Here is a 9,805-nt window from a genome sequence, read left to right on the forward strand (position 1 = left end):
TGCCAAGCCGCAGTGGTAGAGTCCGCAGCTCAAATTCCGAGAATTGAGCTCTGTTGATTCTTAGAACTGGGGTTCTTAGAAGTGGTGATGCAAGAAGTTTCTAGGAAAGGCCGGACACCAGGTGATTATTGCTGTTGCTGCCGCCGCTGCCGCTGCTGCTGCCGCCGCCGACGCTGCTGTCTCCACTGCTGCCGCTGCTGTCCGACTCCTCGGCCGCGTCCTGCTCGGCCTGGCCCTTGTCCGGGCTCCCGGGGCCCCCCGAGTCCTCAAACTGCAGTCCGGGCCCGGCCTCTGGGGCAGGCTCTCCGTCCAGGGCCTTGGGCCACCCAGGCTTGGGCTCAATGGCGGCCGGGGGAAAACCGCCCAGGGCAGGGAGGCCCTTGGGCTCCTGCCAGCCGCCGGCGGCCGAGTCCTCGCGGAGCAGCAGGGCCTCCTTGGCCTTCTTGCTCTTGGGCGACGTCACACCCTCATGGTCCAGTTTGATCAGCAGCTCTCCCTCATCGCCGGGCCGCCGTGGGCCCTTGGTGCCCGGCTCCTCGGCCGCCCGTGCCTTCTTGGGCTTGGGGCGGGTGGCTGGCATGGTGAGGGGCACAGCCACCACGGGTGCAGGGGCCACAGCCGTGGGAGGTGCGGGCACCTCCCCAAATGGCTCGGGAGCTGGGCAGCCGGCAAAGCTGGGGGGCATGGGGCTGGGCTGTGGGGGTGACAGGCGGCCCTTGGGGGCTTTGGGCCGCGTCTCCGTGGGCTCTGGGGGGCTCTTCTTGGAACTGGGGCTGCTGATGGGCCCCACGGCCAGGGGGTTGCTGGGGACCTCGTCTGTGGAGACCCCCTCTTCCAGGGCAGTAGCTTTGTCTAGAAGACAGAAACAACTTGGTAAGTTGGCAGTTCACGCCCACCCAGCAAGGGCTGCCGTTAGCTCCGGGCCCTGCAGACTCCCGCATGCAGCCAGGGCTGGGAAAGCTGCCTGGGGCCCCACCATAGTCACCACAGCCCCTGTGGGCCCACAGCAGCCCTGCTGGCCTCAGCTGTCAGCCTCCATGTCTACCCCTCAGTTCCGGAGTCAAACGTGCCCAGGTGATGTTAGGTTAGGGGACGGGAGTGGAGGGTGGATAGGGTTGGTTCCGTTGTTGGGTGTGAGGTTGCTAAGGTTGTTGGTGATTGGATTAGGCCAGAGTTGGGTTGATTAGGTAATTAGGTGAGGCCAGGCTGGATAGGTGAGGTTGGTGTGGTGAGGCTGGCACCTGCTCCCTGCCCTTGCCTGGAGTGGCCCTCCACAGACACACTTCCCTCCAGAGCCTCGGTTCCCAGGTGCTCCATACAGTCCTCCCCGCATAAGTAGGGTGCTGGCCAAGATGGACATGCCCCCGTGCAGAGAGCCGGGACGCCCCCAACCCTGGATGGCTCCCGCGCAAAGGCCCCACGTACCGCCCTTGGCCTTGGCGCTGGGCTTCCGGCCTCGGCCCCTGGCCTTGGCTCTGGGCTCCTCCGCCCCTGCCGCAGCCCCGTCTTTGCCCTCCCCGGCGTCTTTGCTGGTTTTGCGGCTGCGGCGCTTGGTGCTTGGCACCAGGAGGGCCGGGGACGGCTCAGCACCTGTGGGCGCAGCCAGCAGAGGCTCAGGAGGGAGGCATCACCTTTGCCAGGCTCGTGGGAAATGGGCAGCCCTGTGAAGCTAACCCACTGGGCGCCCAGAAAGATCACACAGCCCTGAGCTGCCTGCACACACGGGGCACCCAGCCAGGCTCCTGCACAGCCTGGGGAGGGACCCAACATGAAGGTCTCCATGGCCCACCCCACTGGGGCAGCAAGCCCTAGATGCCGCGCAGTCCTGGGCCCACCCCTGCCCCTGCCCCACGTGCAAGGGGCCCTGAGCCCCCGGTTCCTGTCAGACAACGCTGAATAAGATGGAGGCAGGACCTGGGTGCTGAATGGCTGAAGCAAGCCCTTGGTGGCAGCCACAAGCCTGGGGCTGCACTGTGGACCACAGGCCACAGAACAGGAGGGCGTGCCCAGGGTCCCTTCCCCTGGCTTCTGCCATTCCCAGCTCCATGGGTTCAAAGGCTGGGCCTCGACAGGCACCCCAGAAGCAGCAGGCTCAGACTCACATTGGATCTTGTAGTCGGGGGGCAGGAGGCGGATGTGGGATAGGGGGATCCTGCCTGTGTCTCCGTCATCAAACTCCACAGTGATGAGGTCCCCGTCGTCCTCGAGGTCCAGTAACCCTGGGGGGGGGGCAGTATGAGGGGGAGCAGCCTCAAAGGTCTCTGGATGGTGCCAATGGTTTGCACTTGACCGCTGACCCAGGGCTGTCAGTTCAAACCTACCTGGAGGCGACGCAAGAGAAAGGCCCAGCCACAGAGACTGCAGCCAAGCTCAGACAGACAGCGTGACAAACACACAACTCTTGGTACAGTGGTTCTCAACCTGTGGGTCGCAACCCCTTTGGGGGTCGAACGACCCTTTCACAGGGGTCGCCCGATTCATACCAGGAGCAAAATGACAGTGATGAAGTAGCAACGAAAATAACGTGATGGTTGGGGGTCACCACACGAGGAGCTGCGTGAAAGGGTCGCGGCGTGAGGGAGGTTGAGAACCACGTGACTTCGTCCATTTAAACCGTGAATGGGACGGGTGGAATCACACGCCACCAAAACAGGTTAACAAACTATTGCCGAGAAAAGCACTCTGAACAGAAGATGCACAGAGAGCATCACGCATACAGGGCTTGTGGGGCATGGGGCGGGGGGGCGGGGGGCATGGAGGGCAAGGGGATTTGGGGAGCAAACAAGGAGTCCCCGGAGGGCACAAGCACAAGAACCAACTGGGATGATGCATCTACAACTCATCTAAAAAACGATTTAAAATGATCTTTAAAAGAAAAGCGACTTAGCCATGGAGCTGTGTGATGCGTGAACGCCGTTATCAAAGCCACTGAAAAAATGGTTGATATCCTGCAGGAAATGTAGCCAACATCGTTGAACAATTGCCCTATGCGGTCCTAATTTGCAATGTAAACTCGCACCAAAACAGAATGAAAAATATCTTTTAAAAAAGGAAAAAGAAGAGACGCGTGCTCTCTACCCCTCCAGGCTGCACGCTTACTCTTCACAGAGCACGGGCGGTCTGGCCACGAGCTGCAAGGTCAGCAGTTGAAAACCACCAGCCACTCCTGGGGAGAACGAGGCGGCGGGGTCTGCTCCGTACAGCGGGACAGTCTCAGACACGCGTGGGCAGCTCTGCCGTGTCCTAGAGGATCGCCACAAACCTACTTGATGGTACTGTGTGAGCAAGCAGGTAAGCTTCTTTATGCTTTAAGTCATGTTAGGGATTAAATGACACCCCCGCAAAACATGTATAGAAGAGTAATTTGTCTGTGTGTATTTATATATGTATGAATAATTTTGTGTGTGTGTGAGAGTGTGTGTGCGTGTGTACGTTGGAACCCCGGCCCCTGCAACCTGTGAAAGAAGACCTGACAGGGCAGTGGATAAAGCTCCAGCTGCCAACTCAAGGGTCGGCATGTCAAGCCCACCAGCCCTTCCGGGGGACAAAAGGCACGGCAGCGAGCCATGGCCATCTGCTTCTGTCAGGATTACACCACAGGAAACTCTGACCGACAGGGTGGCTATGTGTGGGAACGGGTGTATGCCTGGGTGGGGCTCCCAGTGTAGAAGGGGAGTTGATTGCATGTTGGTGAGGTGCAGCGGAAGTGTGGCATACACTGACACCTTTGAGTTATCGAAAAAGCAGATCAGACACAGACGTGGGCACACAGGGGGCGTAGATGGATGCTGCGTGGAGCTCACCAAGGAGCCAGAAGCTGAAAGAGGCCAGGCCCCTTCCCCAGAAGGGACAGAGGACAGGCTTCCCTGTGACGCATCGGGCGGATGCCAAGCCACAGCAGCAGTTGACAGTGGCTGGAATCCCGGCTGGGCGCGTCATGCCCACCCGTTGGTTGCAGTACAGTGCACCCCCGTGTGGTGCTGCAGCCGCAGGGGGAAACTAGGATGGCCAGGCACGTGTCCTGGGGACCAAGCGAAGCCACCGTGCCGTGTGAGATGACAGGTGAGGGGACAGCTGGCTCACCTCGCACCACGGTGCCTGGGTAGAGACAGCGGTACTGCTGGCTCCAGTACGCGGCGATGCGGGTGCCCTGGGGCAGGAAGCGGGTGGAGGCCGGTCTCACGTCAATGATCTGAGGACCACAGACAGACGGATGGGGTGAGTGGGAGGCCGTCTCCGTCTCAGCCCCCTCCCGGTGCCCCTGCCAGGCCGGACCCCCTCACCGCCTCCTGCAGCAGCTGCTCCAGGCAGTAGATGTGGGGCCGGTTCCCGCGCTCGCCCTCCACCACCACACGGTATCTGCAAGGCCAGGTCCCAGGTGAGGGCGAGGGCAGTGGCAGAGGCCCGAAACACCCAGCCTCCGGGCCCACCACCACTACCAGTTCTCCCCACCCTCCCCATCTGGAGCTGGGCCCAGAAATGGGAATCTGACTGGCTGGCTGCAGAAAGTGGGGCAAGCCTCCCTTCTTGCTGGAGCTCAGTTTCCTGGTGGGCAACGGCCCTGGGTGCTGCAGCCAGCTCACGAGCTTGGCTGCTAACTGAAAGACGGAAGAAAGGCCTGGAGAACTACTGCCCTTTCAAACCCCATGGGGCGCAGTGCTACCGCCACAGGCCGCGGGCTCCACAGCAGCCGGATGTGGCGCCACTGGGCAATGCCAATGGCTAATGCGCACCAGGGACTCACCAACCGGTTGGAGGTTCACAACCACCGAGGTGCCTTGGAAGACAGGCCTGCCACGCCCCCAGCCCCTCCAAACAAACAAACACGGGGGCACTGACAAGCATGTGGAATGCAGATCTGCCCTGACACCTGGGGAGCCCTGCGTTGAACTGGATGGCAACCAGTGGAAGGTTCAGTTGAGTAGAGCGAGCCCAACCAGCCCGAAGCCCGTCCTTTCCCTGAGGGGGGCGCCCACTCACATGTCGGGGGAGTGCACGGTCTGCACGTGGCCAGCATACAGCAGCTTGTCGTCCATGGGGATGAGCACGCGCAGCCCGTCCTTGAGCTCGTCCTTGTCGATGACGCAGGAGCGGGGGGCTGCAGGAGGGGCAGTGGGGCGCAGGCCGCCAGTCCTCTCACAGGCCTGCTCATGCCCCCGTGTGGCCTTCAACCCGCCCTGTGCCAACCGCCCATAAGGCAAGCTAGTGTAACGCAAGGTGACAACCACAGCGCTAAGGTGATCATGCTCTATCCCACCAACTGGGAGGTCTCACACGGGTGTAGGGAGGGTCCGAGACCTGATCTCTTGAGGAGGTACACAGAGGCGGAGGGTACGAGAGAGAGCAGAGGGAAGAGAAACACCACACGGCGAGGGTTCCCTGGAGCCAAGGGATACCAGGGCTACCAACAGGGAAGGGACCCTCGCTGCCAAGACCGTCAGCCCCCAGGACTGAAAAAAAAGCCTGCTGTGTGAAGCCCCCCACTTGTGGCACGTGCAGGACAGCAGCCCCAGGCTTCTTAGACACCCCAACCTCCATGCTGGCTGCACCCACAGCGGCCCAGGTCACCCTGCCTGCAGGCTCGTCACGGCCTTCATACTGGACTCCCACGCCCCCTCGGGGCGGCACCAGAGGCACCACTTTCCAAACCCAACGGACACGCTGCTCCCGAGTACCAGGTTTGGCAGTTGGCTGCTTGTTCTCCCGGTGAACATGCAGCTCCAGGCCAAGGCCTGAGAGGGAGGCTGGTCCTGGCTCTGCCTCTGCCTCTGCCGCAGGCCCCAGGTCGTTCTCTGAGCCCACTGGCCTGGCTTACACTGCTCTCAGGACTACCTCCTAGCCTGCACACCCAGCTCTCTCCCAGCTCGGCCCTGGCCCAGACCTCGCTGGTCCCCCACCTGGCGTAGGCGGCCGCTCCAGGGCCCCACCGCGTGGGAGGTGCTCGTCCTCCGAGAAGCTCGAGTCCTGGTTGGGTTCAAAGTCCTCCTCGGCAGCCATGCTCTCCATCAGCTTGCTCACGGCGCCCCCCTTCCCACGGTTCTGGAACACAGCACAGGGGACCCCCCACTCAGAAGACGGCATGCTACCTGTCCGGCCGGGGAGGCCCTGAAAAGCCAGCATCCAGCCAGGCTGTCGAGGGCAAGCAGCAGGTGCTCTGTGGACTGTGGTGGTCATGTGGGTCATGGTCCTGGGGAAGGCGCCCCACCCCCGAGGCCATGCCCTCCGACCAGGGTTCATAGGCAGCGCCTCCTGCAGCAGGTGGGAGAGATGCCTCACCTCTTTTTTCACCTCCTTCGCCTTGGCCTTGGCCTTGCTCCTCTTGGTGCCGGCCAGGGAGCTGGTGTGAGTGGCCCGGGCCTCGGAGGGCAGGGCGGGCACGCGGGGTGGCGGCAGAGCCGGAGTGGCAGTGGTTCCCGCCTCCTTGCCCTTCTTCTTCTATAGGAAGGGCAAGCACAGCGTCAGGAGGCCAGGCCAGGCTTCCTGCTAGAGGGGATCGCCCCAGTCCCACGCAGCCCCCCCACACACACACCTTCCAACACCCTGGATTTAACTGCCAAAGCAGGCCGAGCCACCCTCTCTCCTCCTTATAGATGGGTCTCTAGTAATAGTTTCTGACTACTCCGCATCAAGGTCAGTAGTTCAAAACCGCCACAGCTCCCGGGGAGAAAGATGAGGCTTTCTACACCCGTACAGTTACGGTCTTGGAAACCCACAGGGGCCGTTCTTTTCCGCCCGGTCTACGGGATCGCCATGAGTCACCATCGACTCAAGGGCAGTGAGTTTGTTGTGTGTCCGACAGTTGTGTGTGCCTGAGCCAACCCTGGCTCCCGGCAAACCTACAGGACAGAGTAGAATGAGTCCCTTGTTCATAGCTGGTCTGGGATGAGGTGCAGGGTTGGGTGTGGGCTGGCACTGGGTCTGGTGAGGGCGAGAGTGGGACGGACCAAACAGGGTGAAAATGGCTAATTCCTGTTGTCACTATAGTAACCATGTGAACAGTGACTCTCCAATACCGGTCCATCCCATGGCCAAGGTCCCACAGGAACACCAGGAAAACACGACTCCCTCACCCCTGGGTGCAAATGGCTCGTGTGCTCGGTTAAGGTCGGCAGGTGGAACCCACCCAGAGGTCCCTCAGAGGAAAAGGCTGGCGATCCATCAGCCACTGGAAATACCATGGAGCACAGCTCGGCTTTCGTGACAAAGAAGCCCACGGGAGCACCAGATGGGTTCCTGACATGGGCAGGGGTGAAGAGCAGTCATGAGAGCCTATCTGTGCTCTGCACGAGTGCTCCCAAACCCAAGACTCCTCTATGTACAATCAAAATGGCATGAGCAGGGACAAATAGAAGCCACTCTCCACTCAGGGGCAGTGGGACAGCCTTGCAGGGGCCCGAGACTGGAAACAACCTGGACGCCCAGCGAGCTGCTGGGGAAACTCAGCAGTGTCCGTACACACGCTTCTGACGGCCCACCGACAGCCAGCGCTGCGGGGACCACCGCAGAACGAGTCAGCATGGCCCAAGGGCTCCAATCCCCCAGGAGCAGAACTTGACGCTTTTACAAGAAAAACCGCCTGACAATTGACAACTTAAGACTACATCCTTGCTCACTGAAAGGTAGGCAGTTCAAACCCAGCCGCTCTGAGGGAGGAAGACGAGGCTTTCTGCTGCCAGAGCGAGTGGCAGTCTCAGACACCCACGGGCAGTTCTGCCCTGTCCCAGAGGGTCATCAGAAGTGACGGGACGGCGGGAGTCGGTGTGAATCCTCAGGGAGGGAGTGTGGAAGAGATGCCTGCCCTTGTGTCCACCCTCAGTGCTTTCCTTAGGGGTGCCTGCCCAGGGACTCAGGTTCTCAACCCATCTAAGCGAACATACCCTGTGTTTTCATCTAAAAAAGCTTTCTGATAGATGTCTAGTTTCCTTCTCTCAATAGCACTTTCAATTCTATCCCACTGGTGAGATTAGTGCTCCTATGGTAGAATTACCAAATGTCTCAGGGAGATTCCTGAAATTACGTCTCAACATGCAGATAGTGCTGCCTCCGAAGCGAGCCAGGGATCTGTGTAAACTGAGATATGCCCGTAGGTGTTCAGCCCTCGATCAGAAACACTCATCCAAGAACAATTCACTCTTAAGATGTGGCCCTGCTCACTCCTCGCCCGCCTGAGTGATGGCTGCTCCAGCCGAGTGTGGTGCAGAAACCAGATGGTGGTGCCCGGCTACCAGCAAGAAGAGCAGCGTCTGGGGTCTTACAGCCTTGTCTTAAAGCCAATAGCCGTCCAGGGGAGGCGTCAGCTAAGTACACACGAAGTAGCACACCAGCCTTGTAAATAATAAAACCCAACTCTCTGAGACCTGAAAAGGGCACCGTTAGTCCCTAGAGCAAAGACAAGAAGGCTGGAGAGGCCAAGAAATGGGACAAAGGGAACTGGGGAGCCATGGAGGAAACTGGGGGCCCATGGAGGCATGCCATGATGGGATGGCAGCCAGGTCCCCGGACAATGGGTGCGTTGCCCCGTAGAAACTCCCGCGCAGTGGGAACGCTCCCTCAAGTCCTAGTCTCAGAGAAAAGCACGTCAGCACCGCACGCGGGGAGAGGCTTTGTGGGGGGTGGATTATGATGCCGAGCCACCAGCAGCAGCGGGCTCACCGGCTGGGCCCACCGGCCTGCACGCTCTCCCTGCTGATGGACAAACTAAAGGTGTTTTACAGAAAGCTCGTGAGCTCTGGGCCTGCTCACGATGAGCTAGAGTTTGAAAAGCAGAGGCCTCCCCCCAAAACCACCTCTGCCTCAAAGGGCAGCATTCACAGAGGCTGCTCTTAGGTGGCTGGGTAGGGGGTTCCCTGGGCCTGGTAGTGCTTTTTGTGGGGCTGTGACAGCCCCTCTGTCTCTTGAGTTCCATGGACGTCCTCCTCAAAGTTAGAGGGGACGCTGGGAAACGTCCCTGATGCTTATTCCACCGGCAGGCCTTCAAAACCAGGGTTGATTTTTAAGCTGCTGCCAGATGTTTCTTTAGCTACGGGGCTCATAAAATATTTGGGGTACAAGGTCATCAACAGATTTTTTTAATGATGATTTTGCCAACTGCCCTCCAATAGCACTCTTTGCCTCTGCAAACCCCAAAGTTGTGCGCCCACACTGAAGTTCTGTTTTTCACTTTCTCATGGTGCGATGGGCTCAAGTGGACCCAACACATGGGCTTTCCGTTCCACAGTTCACACCCGCTTTGATTCACGTCCTGTCTGTTTCCTAGCGTTATTCTGTTCTACACAGAGTCACCACTGCGCCCGGCCTAGGTGTGGAAGCAGGGACACAGATGCCCGAACACCTGCACCTGCAGCAGTGTTGTGCTTAAGGACCAAGGGCTGTAAATGACAGAACCAGGGGCACTCGGGCAGCGGGCTGTTCTAAAACAAAGGCAGTTCTAAGGTGGCATCCTATGTATGACATGGCGGGGCCCTGAACACATGACACTGGGCTCCAAGAAAGCAGCCAGATACCAAAGGGCAAGCACGGGCCGCAGTGTCATATAAAATACCTAGATGAAGCATGCAGGCAAAAGTTTAATTCCTAAGGAAAAAAAAGGTTTAGTGGTAGTTACTGAGTGGGGGTGGGAGGCAGGTAAATTGAGGGAATGGGAGTTATTCCTAAGCGGGGGCTGGGATTCTGGGGCTTGTTTGTGAGTTGTTTTTTTTGTTGAGGGGGGTGGTGTGGAGGTGAGAACGGTTTAGAAATAGTGTGGACAGCCACACAGTTTGACTAGTGTAGCTATTGGGGCTGTCAGGTGGGGTGACCCCAGGAG

The 9,805-nt window shown here is 59.4% G+C and overlaps 1 protein-coding gene across 1 annotated transcript in view; it reads right to left on the reverse strand.

The window, feature by feature from the left end:
- The window catches only part of TNRC18 (trinucleotide repeat containing 18), a 91,241-nt gene that overhangs the window by 4,536 nt on the left and 76,900 nt on the right, over positions 1 to 9,805 (reverse strand). Inside the window, exons 20-28 of the mRNA XM_045284383.1 lie at positions 7,176 to 7,233; positions 6,277 to 6,435; positions 5,898 to 6,039; positions 4,981 to 5,098; positions 4,284 to 4,359; positions 4,084 to 4,192; positions 2,103 to 2,219; positions 1,426 to 1,590; positions 119 to 852 (exon numbers count right to left, since the gene is read on the reverse strand). Of these exons, the coding sequence (XP_045140318.1) occupies positions 119 to 852; positions 1,426 to 1,590; positions 2,103 to 2,219; positions 4,084 to 4,192; positions 4,284 to 4,359; positions 4,981 to 5,098; positions 5,898 to 6,039; positions 6,277 to 6,435; positions 7,176 to 7,233 (1,678 nt within the window). The remainder of the gene's footprint in view (positions 1 to 118; positions 853 to 1,425; positions 1,591 to 2,102; positions 2,220 to 4,083; positions 4,193 to 4,283; positions 4,360 to 4,980; positions 5,099 to 5,897; positions 6,040 to 6,276; positions 6,436 to 7,175; positions 7,234 to 9,805) is intronic.

This window comes from Echinops telfairi, unplaced genomic scaffold, assembly GCF_000313985.2.
Source record: "Echinops telfairi isolate 266 unplaced genomic scaffold, ASM31398v2 ScPeMD7_5;HRSCAF=22, whole genome shotgun sequence".
Lineage (NCBI taxonomy): Eukaryota > Metazoa > Chordata > Mammalia > Afrosoricida > Tenrecidae > Echinops > Echinops telfairi.